This window comes from Lutra lutra, chromosome 3, assembly GCF_902655055.1.
Source record: "Lutra lutra chromosome 3, mLutLut1.2, whole genome shotgun sequence".
NCBI lineage: Eukaryota > Metazoa > Chordata > Mammalia > Carnivora > Mustelidae > Lutra > Lutra lutra.
In genome coordinates, this window is record NC_062280.1 from 143,095,409 (window position 1) to 143,112,236 (window position 16,828).

Sequence of the window (16,828 nt, forward strand, 5' to 3'; positions counted from 1 at the left end):
CATGTCACCAAAGGGCTGTCACCAAGGCCTACAGAAACCAAACCCCAGGAAGTGAGACCAATTATTTAAAAAATCAAGGCAAGTCCAGCAAAGGAAGTAGGGTAGTGTAACCCAGCAGGGAGAGATGAGCAGTTCGCAGAGCTAAGGGAAATGAGAAAGTAGACAAACTGGGAAGAAGGGAAGAAACTGGAGGATGCATTAAGCTTGCCTTTGCATCCTTTCAAGACCAAGGAAAAACTCTACCCATTTAATATAGCATCCAGAAGAGATATGTATTGAAATGTAAATCCACACCCTCAAAGAAAAGAAGTCAACCAAATTTACCAAAAAAGTCAAGGAATGTGAGCAGAGTTAAGTAATTTATACACTAGCCAGCAAGGGGCGCCCCAACATTGTTTAAACAAAGCTAATGTTTTCTTTGGAGGTTTTATTTCCCTTTGCCTTTTTTTCTAGGGGGCAATCTTATCTAATACAGTATGCTTAATATTTTCAATATGTTTTTATTGGCAGATTTCTTTCTGAATACGAAACTATCAGGAAGTTGAATTAACCGTGAGCTTTGTTTAACAGCACACAATTCAAGTATCTACAACTTGTTAGAGCCCTATGTGAGATAAGATATTACAATGGTGTCTGGGTTTTAATGTCCCAGCATCCCTTTTCATCTTAAATTCCCGTGCATCTTAAAAATATAAAATGCATACTTGAGTATTTGCTCTATGAATGTTAAGCATCACGAAGTGTTAAAACACATTTGTACTTTTTTTTTTTTTTTTAATGAAGACTTCAAATGTACCTAAAGTTATTGGAAACCATGACTATAATACTACTAGTTTTCTAAATGGATTAATTACTGTGGACTATATGAGAAATTAAAACGAACTCTCTAGGCTAATAATAAATCTACAGAGCACATAAGTGCTTGCTTATTTTGCGAGGTATGTTATGAGAGAATCATTTTAATGGGAGCATTATGGTAGCTCCAATTCTATGGTAATACTGTAGGTTTTTTTTTCTTTTCTTTCAAATCATATTTAAATAATACATGGAGTGACCAGCCTGAACCAAAGATTTGGAAAATTGATCTATAGAAGAATTATTGATTTTTCCCCCTTAATTTCAATTACTAAATTTTAAGAACCTCCTTACTTAATTCGGGGGGCAGGGAGTTTAACTCAAGGCTACAAGACAGTATTAAGAGGAGCTGCACTGTCTGTACCTGTTTCTCGAATCAAATGCCACCCTATTTAAATGTAAGTAAGAAGGAGAAGAAGAGGAAGAAGAGAGCAGAGTGAGTGTGTGGAGGACTCTGTGTGTGTGTGTGTGTGTGTGTGTATGAAGAGATGAAGAAGTAGGTGATTTAAGGGTGATTTAAGATACAGGAAAAATTAGTCTTTCTTAACTTTAATAAATAACATTTATAATTATATAATATATATTTTTTATAAAATTATTATATAAATTATATTTATATTATAAATTATAAATTTATATTATAAAATTATATAATTATATATAATTATAATAATATAATTTCTTAACATTTAATAAATAACTTAACTAATAAATAACATGCAATGAATGGAAAAGATGATTTGCTCCTATTTGTAATTTATTTAGCAGAAGAGACAAATCTCAAAGCAAAGCCCCTGAAAGGAATGATGAATATGTTTGTGCAGAATGTCAAATTCATCTTTGCAGGTACAGGTCAAATTCCACAGATTTTTCCATTATCTCTGGTACTTCCTTTACTTTTCTCCTCATCCTCATCCCCGGCCTGGGAGTGATCTATCAACATACAGAATTCTTTATCTGTGTCTCTCTCATGGCACTCATCACTTTCTCTCCTACAGTATAGATCTGTTCCTCTCCATTATGACTGTTTAAGAATTTATGTCTGTTTCCAATTTGTATGTCTCCTCCTGCCCCACAAAGCAGTTTGAAAAATGAAACAAGTCTTCCAAAAATTCTCTCATTCAAAGATCAGCCTATTTGGAGAGTATCTCTGCAAAGATTATTCCACCCTGATAATCAGTCACCTCAATTTTTTCTGTCATGAAAAATCTACGAAAGCTTGGTTTCCAGGTCTGAATTCATTAGACTCTGAAATAAAAGTTCTATAAAAGCAGATACCTTGTTTGTCTTTTTCAGAGTTATACCCGTAATAACGAACATCATGCCTAGCACAATGTAGACAACAGACATTTAAGAATGTGCACAAGAAACCATTTCTCTGTTTAAGAATATCGTTTTAGGGGCGTCTGGGTGGCTCAGTTGGTTAAGCCACTGCCTTCGGCTCAGGTCATGATCCTGGAGTCCCAGGATCAAGTCCCACATTGGGTTCCTAACTCCGAGGGGAGTCTGCTTCTCCCTCTGACCTTTTCCCCTCTCACACTCTCTCTCAAATAAATAAATAAAATCTTTAAAAAAAAAAGAACATCGTTTAAAAAAAGGTTCATTTATTTATTTTAGAGAGAGAGCATGGAGGAAGAGGCGGAGGGAAAGGGAGAGAGAATCCTCAAGCAGACTCCTCACTCTAACACAGGGCTCAATCCCAGGACCCCGAAATCATGACCTGGGCCGAAATCAAGAGTCAGCCTTTCAATGAACTGAGCCACCCAAGTGCCCCAAGAATATCTTTTAGTTAAACCAAGAAAGCCCACTGCTCTACAAGTTGCTTAAAATGCTTATATAATTATTATGTGAAATGCACTCTTGGTATAGAGTTTATCAGTCTATATTATTAAACTTTATTACCTAAATTTAACTCAGTGAGAGATGCTTGTCCATGGATGTATGGGGTTTTGAAATTTAGCTCTCAGTTTATCCTCGGAAGTTAAGAACCAGGACTGGGAGTGATGTTTAAGATACACAAATACAAGGGCAGCAAAATAAAATGGCTTTGAAAAAACATCCGGAGCTTTAGATCCTGGCTAATGTGAATTAGAAATCTGATTAACGCATTCATTTATTCCCTTCTGGTGTCCCAAAATGAATTAGATACACACTCTCTCTGCCCTCAAAATGCTATTTCCTCTCATCATTTTTGGGCAATTTATTCTAACCTAGTGACTTTCCCCTGCTTGAACATAACATAAAGACCAGTAAAAATGTAATCAATGTGTTGAGTCCACGTGACAACCAAATAAATTAGCACCTCTGAGCGTTGATCTAGACAGCTACTGTCTTAAAAACACTCAGATGATTCTAATGCAAAGCTGCAGCTAGGAACTGCTGAAACACCACTCACAGCCTATTTCCTCATTTTTGTATGGGGAAAACAATACCTAGAAGGGCAGGATTATTGTAAAAACCTAGTAAATGTCTGTAAACTGACCCAAGATGGAGATGCCCATTCATTCTCCAGTGATAATTCAATAGCCAATTTTATATAAGTATAAATTGGCACCCATGAACTAACTGCAAATGAAAAAGGGACAATGATTCAAAATAAGATAGGAACAAAAGAAAAAGGAGAAAAAAAGGAAGATAGGAACAGTTTTCACTTCAAAGTGAAGGGGAAAGTCATGAAACAGGCAGAGTCGTACTAGGGCACAAGAGCAAAAGAAAGAGATGAAACTGTTCCTAAGAACCAGATGGCGTGAATCTGCCCCCTCCCAGTGCCCGGAGTGCCCCACAGCCCTGCACACACCCTCCCATCCTCCCATCCTCCCCATGGATCTCAAGGGGCAGAACCCTGGGGCCTGTGGGAATTCAAAATTCCAAAGACCTTCTAGCCAGTTTGCCATTTTTTATTTCTTTGAAGAGAGAGTTTTAGAAAAAGATGGGGAATTGAAAATGAGACACAGGATTAGAATACTGAAAAGACTTTAAATAAAGGGGAATTTTAATATAAAGCAAGACAGTGAACAAGGTCTAAAAATGCCAACTTTACCAAAAGCTAAAAAAAAGTATAAATGAAAGAAAAACTGCATTACACACTGGGTTGAGTCAGGAATAAGATGCTGTTTCTTTACAAAGGTTGAGACAGGTGTAGACAATGGATACCAGCAGTAGGAGGAAATGAAACTGATGTGCTTATTAGCTTGGAAATGCCAAGAATGGCCACTGAACAGGATCTCCTACTTAAGAGGAAGGAGTAAGAATGGCATAAAATCACAGGCTGTATTTCTCTTGCAAGATTAATTTGTATGCTTGCGAATACGCATAGGGCAGCTTCATTCATTTAAAAAATGTGTTGGAAAATATATGGAAATCACAAGGCCAAGTGTAGCACAAAGAGAATGAAAACGCATGTGAAAAATCAGATCTGGGAACCTGCACCACTATTTTTCAAGAATATTTCTGCACAGAAAATTTTCTGTTGTCCACAGCACATTCTAGACAAATTGCAAATAAGGGTAACTGAGGGAAGCACATGAATATTGAAAGCAATTCCTTCATTATGATTGTGGTACGGCTTGATAGCTAATACATGAATCCCTGCAATTTGCACTTGTACAAAAAAATAACAAGTAAAGAGTGTGAGATTAGTTTATTTTCCGAGAAAGTTCTATAATTTCTATGGAAATCTTAGGATTTTTAATAGAAGGAAGACAGTCTGGCTTAGAGCTTTCACCAAGAGTCCTCGATAAACAGCTGTAGAATGAGTATGGAAATGGTGCAGTGTTGGGACCCTGGGTGGCCTCCCCTCCGGCGCTAAGTTGCGGTGTGACCTCACCTTTCTGGTTTTAGTTGGCACATCTGTATAGATAGAAATTCTACTGCTACATAACAAGACTAGATCTTTCCCAGCTTAAACAAAAACAAAAAAAAGTCTTCTGGTTTTAGATATCACTCCTAAGGAAATACCAAATCACACATAAATCTTTCATTTTAGGCTTGATTTCCTTTAAACAACAGCAGACCCATAAATAGCCATGTTTTCTGAAAAACAGAAATGCCTCTCCCCCTCCTTTTTTATTTTTGAGTAAAGGAACAGTTTCTCAAGAAAGTTTCCACTGAACCCTCTTCAACTTCCAGAATTTAAAATAGGGACGGTGTAAGGAGGGACTTCTGTCTCATTGTTGTTGTTATTGAAGCATATTTTCAGTTAAAAAAATTCAGAAATCTGTGAAATGGTAAAACTCCTTTTACAACAAACCTGACAAAAAATACATGTGTCCTTCTTTATAAGGAAATTGGAAAAACTTTTTTCTCTTGAATTTTGACCAGAAATCACAGCAAATGTTTTGAATATATTTTTTCTATATAACATACTTTGATTAAAAGATAATTATGACTGGAAAATTTATTTTATTTTCCTAGGAAATAAATAGGAAATTTATTTTCCTATTATGTTTGCACTTTCATATCTCACTTCTCTTCCCTATAAATCACGCTGTTTCATTTAACATTACTTTTGTCACTTTGCATCTTAGAGTAAAATGTTTAAAATCTTAACTAACATTAGACAACATGGAGATTCTGATCTATATGGCATGTAGGCCTAGATAACTATATTTTGTTTTCATCTTTTATGTTATTTAAGATATTTAATGGCATAAAATTAAGAGATATTCATAATAATCCAACGAGCTGTCTTCAACTTTTTATTGGCATATTTTTTTTTTTTTAAGATTTTTATTTATTTATTTGACAGAAATCACAAGTAGGCAGGCAGAGAGGCAGGCAGAGAGAGAGGAGGAAGCAGACACCCTGCTGAGCAGAAAGCCCGATGTGGGGCTTGAACCCAGGACCTGGGATCATGACCTGAGCCGAAGGCAGCGGCTTAACCCACTGAGCCACCCAGGCGCCCCGGCATATTTGGTTTTCAGGCCAATTTGAATATCATCTATGTGAATGGACACTCAAAAAGGTAGAAGGTATCAAAAGTTAAAAATGTGCAAAGAACCACAAAAAAAAAGGGAGAAGGCAAGTGATTTCTCTTCACTTTTAGAAATTTCTCAATGTTAACATTATTTTTAGTGCACCACTCAGGGGTCAGCCACGGTACTCATTACCTTAAAAATCTCATACGGTTAATCGTGGATAATAAAAGATCAAACTCTCAGCACACTTTGGGGCAGATGCAGGACCAAGCACAGACACTCCACATGTGCAACCCCCGGTTTTTATAAACAAGCAAACAAACCAAAAAACAAAACAAAACAAAAAACCCCAGCGGAAAAGGTAGAGAAAGAAATTCTTGTAAAGTCCTCCCGAAATCCAGCATTTTCAAGTTAATTAAATGCAGTTCGGCAAACTGCTAGAGAACAACCCCCATGCACTTTTCTGGACTCTACTTTCCAGCTTTACTCATTGGTTCTTAGAGCAGGCATGCAGGCGAATATAATCTACCCTTAGCTGCACCGAAACGAGCGTTCAGTACATTCATCGGCTTATTAATGAGCACATTGAAGAATAGGTACAAGGCCACCTACCATTGTCACTGTCTCCTTCAGATGGAACACTGTAGCTAGAGCTGTCCCATGTTTGTGCCTGTGTAAGTTTGTTGAAGGAGATAGGAGGAAGAGTGAGGGCTGGGTCTGCAGGAGAGCAAGAGAGCCGGTCCGCGTACAGTTGGACAAGGACCAGGAAAAACCAAAGGGGCAGCAGCATTTCACAAATGGCATAAGGTTTGTATGGAAATGAAGCGAATTTCGTATTATGGGATTTCAATTCAAATGTACAATATAGGAGAAGAATGAAAGATGGCGCATGAAATAAAAAGAATGATAAAAACCGAGTGTTAGTACTTATCAATCATATACTTTGCATGCAGTTAATATCGTTAATCTTAACAGTTCTGCAAGCCCACAGACTCAGAGTCCTCATGATTCATGTCAGCAGAAAGGAAGAGTACCCACAGATAACATAGATACAAAGCGGAAGACCTACCAGACACCTTTTTCAAAAACCTTCTAAGTAACTAACAATCATAGCAAATACGATTCACACAAAAAATGTGGTTACGTAGACAAAGCTTAATATGTGCAAATACATCTGTTATATAGAAATGAGACTATTACAGAATCAGTGTTTTACCGTTTGTCAATTTTTTTTTCCATGTCAATGCAAAATTTCTATTTAAAGGCTACTACTAGCCAAAACTCTGCTCAACCCTGGACACAGATACCTCTCCATGCTGTCTTTGGTACTGATCAGTAGAAGAACAATTTTTGATACTAGCAGAGTCTTTTGAACAAATCTAATTCACCAATAGATGTCAATCATTTTCAAGCACTTCTGAGTTAGGAATGAATATTCGAATATGTACAGTTCTCTCTCTTTGGAGGAGAACACAGAAGAAAAAAAATTTTCTTCTGAAGAAAACTATTAATCTATTTAAAAATCTAAGTTCTTATTCCAACGTGCTGATTTGAGCAGTCTGTTCTTATTTCTAACACAGAAATCACATAAATCCATATACTTAACTTTAAAAGAAAAATCAGTTGGCATTTAAAAGTTCCAAAGCTAATCAGATAGAATTTCTTTTTAAATCATATGATGTTTAATTAAAATTGCTATATATTATTTTTTTTAGAAAATGTGAAAACTACACACTGAAATATGTTTAAATGACTAAATAAAATGAAAAAAATCCCCAATATATAATGCAGTTTTATAAAATTCCAACATGCCACTTGATGTTCCTGAAGATAAATCAGCATTATTTACAGCAACCAAATTTCACAAAGCTTTCAACAACTAGAACAATTTCCACAGTGGTTAGTCTGCATGATAGAAAGGTTGGAAGCTTGGAGAGGAAATCATCTTTGTTTTCTGCTATTCAAAATAAATGCCCCATTTCTTTTTCACCACGATGATGAATTTGAAATGGTTAAGCAGTATGAGTACAATATTGATAAGCCGAGTTTGGACTCCACAAAAGAGAGAAAAAGAAATCACCGAGACAACTTTATACCTAAACTGTAAAGATGCACATTCAAAAGAATATTGTTCTTTGGAGATTCATTCAACTTTTGATTGCTCAAAGATTAAATATATTTAAAATTCCTTAAAACTACGTGTAAGGATTAGAAGCAAGTCTGTAGTCCAGTCTGTGGTCCTGAATGCACAGAGCTAACTCTCCTGGCAGGACGGCACTGAAGGCATAGAGGAGAGGTGCCCACCAGATCATCTCTCCCAGCACACACCTGAGACCCCGGGGAAATGGAAGCCCAGCCCAGATCTGACTGCATATGCTCGATGCCATAAATGAGGAGGCCAGTCATTTGAGCCTTATTTCACACACAGTTTGGCTTTCCATAAAACACCTACTAACCTTTGCCGTACCTTAGCATTTTCTCAAATAGCTCTGCCTTATAGCCAGCCCATCCAGGATGTCAGGAAACCATTATACCAGGCTACATGTTACCCATCCATCAACTTGCTCCTCAAACAAAAAAGTTATCTTCATGAAGGAACTACATTTGGGTTTTTTATAGGTACCTGTTTACGAACTATATCCACGTATAACTTCAACTCTTGCCAAGATGCTTTACTGAAAAATCCGAGAATATCTAAGTTCTTTACTAGATTTTTGCTTAAACGTGGTCTGTGTCCTTTCTTAGCACTTACTTAAAAGCATGAAGAGTCATGAATGCATGCAAAGATCCAAAAGTATTAAAACAAAAAAGGACCTAAAAGAAGGTAGATCTGGCCAGAACTGTAGTGGAGAAATCAGAAGAACCGAATTTTTCTATGCATCGTCCTTCTTTTTAAAACCAATAGTTAGTTTTCACATGGCTGTAATTTACATCTGTGACTATACTAACAATAAATTAAAAGAGAAATGGCTAATAGAAAGGGTAATAAGAGAAATGGGTAATAGAAAGGCTCTTTTAATGAAATGGCTCCTGACCACTCATGTGAGTCCTGAAATGATAGCCCTGTTGTCGGAGGAAATGCATAACCTTAGGAGGGTTAGAAAGCCGACAAGGGATATTCGAGAAGAATCACCCTGTGGGAGGCTGCTCTTGAGCTCAGCAGCTTACCGGGAACCACTGGGTAAAAAACTCCTTGGACTATTTCTTCCCCACTTGCAGGTCCCATGACCTTTTCTCTTTGCTTGGACTGAAAGGAGGGAAGATGTCTACGACTGATAACGTGGGCGGAACGGGCGATTCACTGGGAAACAAGGCTCCAAAGTCTGGCCTCCCCATGTGGTGGCAGAGCCCTGAGGCCCGGACACAGTGTCCACCAGGGTGCGTCCACAGGGCTGCTCACGCTCACACACACACACGTAGGAGGCTAAAGAGAAACCATGGAGTGTTTACAAGTGTCAGGATGCTGAGGTCTTAATTTACCTGATCGAGGCTTCAGGCCAAACGGAGCGGTGCTGTTGGTGGTGGGAGAGATGGCAGGCGAGTTCGCTCTCATCTGTGGAATCAGAAGGAAAGGAGGCTTTTGAAAGACGAGCAACGGAAACAGAACTACACACGCTTTTCTACGTTCCAGGATTACAGGGACACCACTAGCTTTTTGACCGGCTGCTGTGTGATGAAGCCCCTGACTGAAAAAAATAGGGTGACTGGGGAGAGACTGCCTAGGGGGAGAGCCCGTCAATTTTTATTTGCCCAATAAAAAATATTCTATAACCATGTGACACAGGCAATCCTTTTCTGCTCCAGAAGAGACGTGTGCATGTGCACACAGACACAGGCACACACTCACGTCCCCCTCACAGCGGGCCCAGCTGATGAAGAATGTCATGACACAATAGGGGAGGAACACAGGTCACACCGACCAGTTTCACCTAGAGGGACACCACACACTGCACCATTGATGGGTAGCAGGACATCCGAAACCTTGTCTATTTGAGCCATCGCTCTGTTTTCTATAAAGATGCTGCCATATTTGGTTTTCAAAATATATCTTATAAAGTCAATCTTCCATTATGGATAGGGCCAGATAAGACTATGATAGCTAAGGAGAGACACTCCCGCAGAGAATTGGCAATGCAATTCACTCATGAATCAGGACAATCTGATTATTTCTGTAAAAGATATTCCAATTCGGCCTTCACAAACTACCTCAGCTTGCAGGAAACTTACCTCATTTGGAGAATACTCGCTCCCATTGCTCTGTAAAGTGAGATCATTTTGCACCTTCAAGGAAAAATAATGCATGGAGTATTCCATTAGACCATAAAGTTATTGAGACAGGAACGGCATCCATCTGACTTCCCTCATATCCCTGGCAGCTGGGCACTCCATGAATATACACTGAATTAATTAATTAGTGTGTTAAGTAGTTAAGTGGATCACAATGACATTTATGCAGCTGTATGCACACTCAAAAAAATACATCTAAAGTATCACACAAACTAGAAAAGGATCTCCCAGGGCAGAGAGCTCAGTCCAAAGTACCTGTAAACATAACCTGACTTGCTAGATTCCCAGGCCACGTGAGGGCTCCCATTTCCTCATTTGAACTACAGGTTTTTAGAAATGGTCCAAGGCAGTATTTCCCAAATACACAGAATCTCATTGGAAGCTTTTAATTTTTTAGGACTTTATTTATTATTTTAGAGAGGAGAGAGACCAAGCTTGGTGTGCTTGAGCATGGGGCGGGGCAGAGGAGAAGGGAGAGAATCTTGAGCAGATCCCAAGCTGAGCACAGAGCCTGATGGGGGTGGGGGTCGATCTCAGGACCCGAAGATCATGAGCTGAGCTGAAACGGGAGAGTTGGGGGCTTAACCAACTGAGCCACCCAGGCACCCCTCATCGGGGGCTTTTAATAAATATACACGCCTACACTCCAAATTACCTGAGACAATCTTATGTTATCATTCGACACCAGCTTGCTTTGGCAACCAGTGAGGAAACTCTAGGTTATTTCACTCAGATCAGCCTTCTTTATATGGTCATCACGGAACCCACTGATTACCCTAGTAAAAAAACCTGCTGAGGGGCGCCTGGGTGGTTCGGTAGGTTAAAGCCTCTGCCTTCGGCTTGGGTCATGATCCCAGGGTCCTGAGATCGAGCCCTGCATCGGGTTCTCTGCTCAGCGAGGAGCCTGCTTCCTCCTCTCTCTCTCTCCCTGCCTCTCTGCCTACTTGTAGATCTCTGTCTGTCAAATAAATAAATAAAATCTTTAAAAAACAAAAAAACCTGCTGATAGCTAGTATAAACATCTTCATTTATAGTACACCAAATAAGTATACATTTAAAATGGCTGCTCCTATTCCTATGCCTGAGAAGTGCTATTTTAAAAATACTCTAAATTTTGACACATCCAAAGGAAAAACATATATTTTTTAAAGATTTTATTTATTTATTTGATAGAGAGAGATCACAAGCAGGCAGAGAGGCAGTCAAAGAGAGAGGAGGAAGCAGGCTCCCTGCTGAGCAGAGAGCCCGATGTGGGGCTCGATCCCAGGACCCTGAGATCATGACCTGAGCTGAAGACAGCGGCTTAACCCACTGAGCCAACCAGGAGCCCCGGAAAAACATATTTTTAGAATAAAATGTCATTATTTCCCTACTCGGTGAAATGGCTTTGTTAGAAATACGAACAAGTACCTGCAGGTTCGTTCTCTCTATTAAGCAATTCCTTCCGCTAATTTTTTCTTGTTGTCCCCCCAACACCTTCCCCAATTTGATATTATTTACGGAGGAGGCTATAATTTACAGTTCTTTCCTGAATGGATGCCAGTGCTACCCAAATTTGATACAGACCGTCATCTCAAGTATATTGAAAGTCAGACTTTGTGATGTAGAAACCATCTCGGTCCTACCTATGATACTGGGGAGGGCTGCAGTTCACACCCTTTCTCGGTGTGTCTGGCTGGCTCCCACACTGTGCTGATTCTGCCACAGCTGTGTGCTGGGACACTTCCAAATCCAAACGACCCCCCAAATCTAGGTTTACTTCCATCTCTCTAAACCACCTCTTCCCCAGTCTCCCAGAGTACCTAAAATACTCAGGATCACAGACCACCTCAAATTCTTTCAATTTTTTCAATATCTAAGTCTTCTTCTCTCCACATTTTTAAAGACATCTTTAAAGTAAGGACAACTTCATATCCTTCATAGCCCGGTCCCTGACACCCAAAACAAGACCAAACCCAACATAAGTACTCAACAAAACTGGCTAATTGATTCAAGACTTATGCTAAAGTTATTGCTTTCTTCCTGAATGAGCCAGAAAAGAAAATATAAAAATAACCAAATCATAAATGAGGACCACATTTAGATTCTGTATAATCATTAGCACTGGCCTTGCTAATCCACTACTTTCTCTTCCTCCTCCTGTGACTTCCAGGGCCCGCTATCTGATCTCTTCTTTTTAAAATCATCGAGATGGGCCTATCATGGACAGACAAATGCCCTAGACAAGGAAGACATTGTGTAAGAATTTCCTACACCAAATAGGAGTCCTCATCCAACCAAAAAGAAAAAAAAAACTGACATATATTAATACAAAACATGACAAATCAGAGATGGAGTGGAGGTATCTTTTTTCTAGAGGATCTGCATCTTAAATCAATACTCCTGAAGTCATGCACCCAGGTGGACATCTGTTTTACTAGAGTCAAAAATGGGTCTGCAGCAGGACTCTAACCAGTCCTAAAGTACCTCTTCATTGACTGCTTATGGGTTGCAATGGAAAAACAGAACAATGATTACACAGTGGACAAATCAAGTGACACAACGAATGGGCAATCAAATTAACATCACCAATCAGGTCCATTTCCAGACATGCGTGACACCCTGAAAAGGACACAATTTCACTTGTGCAGTGTTCCAATCAAGAACACAGAATCTCAACTCAGCATGAGGAAATATGAGGGACTTTTGTCTCACAAAATAAGGGGCATGCCATTCAAAAAGAGAAGAGCTATATTCTTAAAAATTTCAAGGTGGTAAAAACCAAAAGAAGGTTACAGAAATGTTCCAGAATAAAGGAAACTATAGATACCTCCTAACTAGATACAATGCCTGCCACTAGACTGGATCCTCCATGGGAGAAGAAAAAAAAAATACCGTGAAGAACATCATGAGATCAACCAAACAGTTTGGAATATGAATGGTAGATTAGATGAAAATAGTTTATCAATGCAAATTTCTGAATTTGATAACTGCAATGTAGTTATGTAAAATAAAAGCTCTACTCTGAATTTGATAACTGCAATGTAGTTATGTAAAATAAAAGCTCTACTCTTAGAATACACACAGTGAAATATTTAGGGAGAAAAAGGACTATGATGAATGAAACCCTCAGATGTTTCAGAAAAAGAACTTGTGTGGAGAAAGAGAGAGAAGAAACCATACCACAAATGCAGTAAAACATTAATAATAGGTCACTCCGGGTGAAAGGATGCAATTTTTGTAATCTTTTGTAGAATCTTTCAAATTTTCCTCCTATTTTTCTAAGTTTAAAATGATTTCCAAATAAGAAGCTTAAAATAAAAAGTGGGTCAATTATAATCAATCAACAGTCAAAAAGTGGGGCCATAGAGAATCACAAGAAGCCTGCTTCAAAGGAGAGCCTGAGGTAATGGGCCGGGGACGGGGGCAGCCTTCACAAAAAAGTCTTCCTGATGTTCCAGGACTGGGTAATTCAGGACTGGGCAATTCAGTGATGCTTCCACCAGTGAAGACACAGTAGAATAATTCTGGCTGAGGAGCCCACCAATAATAACAGAGTGGTAGAGTGAGAGTCATAGCTAACATCTAGGAGCCCCTGGTTGTGAGACTGTTCCCAATTTACAGAAAATGAAGGTGAGGTGTAGAGAGGTTGCCCATAGTTAGAAGTCTTTGAGGTGGCATTAAATCTCAACATAATTCTAAGTCAGGGCGCTCGACAATGAAACCATAGTGGTTCTCTCTCATCTTGTTTAACACAGAGACTTAGCCAGTTAAGAGTGTGAAACCGCTTCATTACACTTCACTTAAGGTGTAGACATAAGGTGAAGACACACCTCAGGGACATAAATTGGTGTGTCCCGAATTTAGCCATCCCAAACCCACTCACTATGGCGGGATGAATTATGGTGTCACGCAAATGTCCCTCCCAAGCCACTGGCTCAAACCTATCTTTACAACTGTTTCTCTGGAACCTTCTAGGCTCATCTCTAGTTTTATGCCAAAACTGCTTTCAATAGCCACCAAAATTCCACCTAGTGTAATGCCACCCTTACTTTGTCCCCACATAATCCCACCAGGTTTCTCTGCCAAAGTTCTCCTAATTCTCCCAGGTGCTTCCCAAATCATTTGTTCTTGCCTCTCATGTCTTTTCTAGCTTATTTCCACCAGGCCACTTCTTAGGCTTCATTCTTGGCTCTAAAATATACACTGAGTTGTCCTACATCTTTCTGAAGCAGCAGGTTCCCTAGCTATCTTAGTTGCTACTGTCTGGCTTGGCAGGACTATCTGACTCCCAGAATTGAGAGAATTTAATGGGAAGAGCAAACTCTTATCTTTAATGAAAGATGAAATAGGATAGGCAGGAAAACTAAATAAGGTAAAAATTTAAAACACATGAAAAAACAGACCATGAACAAAATTGAATATTAGTCTCACTAATGAATGTTCTGCCCTATAATCAATCTTTTATAGACTATGGTAGCCACTATTCTGTGGCAGAATAGTGCACAGAGTTCTGGTTAATCCAAGAGCAGCCTTACCTCGCAAACCGGAGAGGTCTCCAGCTGTATTTGACCACTGTAGGAATAAAGAAAATAACAAAAAGTAGAATTTAAAGCATACATATGTCAATGTAGAAAGAGAAAATATATTCGGTTATAAGAAGGTCAACATACTTTAGTGCAGAATCTTGTAAGTCTAAGGCTTCTGCTGATTCAATAGGATAAAAGTTTACAACATTTCTCTCTGTAATATTGGTGCTTAATCTAAAGAGAAGGGGGAAGAAGATGTTAGCAAATTTATTAAACTTTTCATATGTTCTATGATTTTAATAAATCCAGTGTTTTGGGTCATATTTAGTTTGTTGTTTTAGTATATTAAAAAGTTATATTTATCATTAAATTAAGTAAGCAAAGATTTATGGTAGAACTTTCAAACCACATGGTATTTTCCCACCTACCAACGGGCCAGATTTTGTAAAATTTTAATTTTCAGTCTGTTATTGGTATTGAAATCTAACTTACTTGCAATATAACAGTAATTTCTGCTAAAGTCATAATATTCATAGATAGCAATGCTGAGTTCTATTCTAGAAATTGATGAATTTATAGAAGCATATAAAATTGCTAAGAGTACTATATGTACCAAGAGCATTTTGTTTCAATGGGAAGATATCTCTGACATACATGAATACTCTCACTTCAAAAATTAAAATTCATAAGCTATTAGATATGCAATTTTATTTGTGAAATTGTCTTACATACAGATAGTTTCTGAATTTCTGCAATTTTGAGTTGAATTCTTTCTAAGATCTGTAAAACCAGGAATTGCTGAGTCATATAAAAGTTACAAGGCTATCTTTAAGAAGAGATGAGTCACATTATATATGCTTACTGAAAATGCTATCAAACAAATATTCAGAAATCCTTAAGAAAAGAAACCAAGATAAAGGCAAAATATGGTACCAATATTCAACTAGATTTTCTGATGTTAAGGCTGTATGAAAGGTTAATCCTATAATCAGCCACTTAATCCAAACAAAAAGTTTGGATTATGAAATATGAGATAAAGGAAAAACCCAATATGCATGCAAAGTTTTTATTATTAATAGTCAGTCTCAAGCAGCTAGAAATAAATGACCTCTTGAAGGGCTCTCTCTTTATAAAAACAAACACAAGACTCTTTTTTAATTACCATTATACTGGCTCACAGAAACATTATTATACATTAGAACTGTCCTATTGTGATAATTATTTCAGGATGAACAACAAAGATAAAAAGCAGCCAAAGGAGTGGATAATTTTAGGGAGGAAATGAAATCCATACAAAGTTTTATGTGTTTTAAAATGACACTCCATAAAGACGTAAATCAATTAGCTCTTGGAAGTTTACTCAGGGCTCTTTTCTCCCACAATTCAAGCACACACCCACCATTCCGACTTGCTGGACATTCTTGGCAACTCATTGCCTCAAATGTTTCCAAACTGGAGAGGAATCTCGAGGTCCTCAGTTCATCCCACTTCTCATGAAGGAAGACGAAACTAAGGCACAGAACTGGGAACACTCCTCCAGGTCCCTAGGATTTTTACTACTGGGCTCCAGTTCCACATTCCCAAGCCACTTCTATTTCCACCAACTAGGCTGTTCTTTTTCCCTTTGGGGTTCATGTATTAATCAATCTCAAATTTGAAAGAAAAGTGTATTGGAGGAGTGATACAAAATATAAAAGGTGGAAGTATTAAAACAGTATGAAGTTTGAAAGCCCCAATTGTGGCCTTCTCTGTGTCACATCATGTCTTCAAGGCTCTTTCCTGGACTCATGCTCCTTCCCCATTGATACACGGCCTTGGGACTCTCATCCTCCTTAGAAGGCTCTGTTACTGCAGCAGAATATGAAAATGACTTTTTTTTTTTTTTAAGATTTTGTTTATTTGAGAAAGAGAGAGCATGAGAGAAAGAACACAAGCAAGGGGCACCGGGAATGGGAGAGGGAGAAGGAGGCTCCCTGATGAGGAGAGAGCCCTATGTGGGGCTCGATCCCAAGACCTTGAGATCATGACCTGAGCCAAAGGCAGAGGCTTAACCCACTGAGCCACCCAGGCATCCCTGAAAATGACTTTCAAACCTAAGTCTCGAAGCCCCAGAACTGAACACCTAGCAGCAGGGTAGACGTTGCTATCTTGGATTTTTTTTTCAGTGCGTCCTAAGCTGACCCCAACATCCTCCTCTTCAAACCTGCTGCCCCTCCTTGTTCCCCACCTTAGGTAATGAGAAGGGGCTCAGATCTAAACACT

General features: G+C 38.6%; 1 protein-coding gene across 4 annotated transcripts in view; it reads right to left on the bottom strand.

Annotated features, from left to right (window-relative positions):
- The window catches only part of LRCH1 (leucine rich repeats and calponin homology domain containing 1), a 197,371-nt gene that overhangs the window by 28,378 nt on the left and 152,165 nt on the right, over nt 1-16,828 (bottom strand). For 2 of the 4 annotated variants that reach the window (XM_047723439.1, XM_047723438.1), the window contains exons 12-16: nt 14,711-14,800; nt 14,576-14,612; nt 9,999-10,052; nt 9,252-9,324; nt 6,384-6,488 (exon numbers count right to left, since the gene is read on the bottom strand). In XM_047723439.1, the coding sequence (XP_047579395.1) occupies nt 6,384-6,488; nt 9,252-9,324; nt 9,999-10,052; nt 14,576-14,612; nt 14,711-14,800 (359 nt within the window). The remainder of the gene's footprint in view (nt 1-6,383; nt 6,489-9,251; nt 9,325-9,998; nt 10,053-14,575; nt 14,613-14,710; nt 14,801-16,828) is intronic. The other 2 variants (XM_047723441.1, XM_047723440.1) reach the window with 1 other exon arrangement.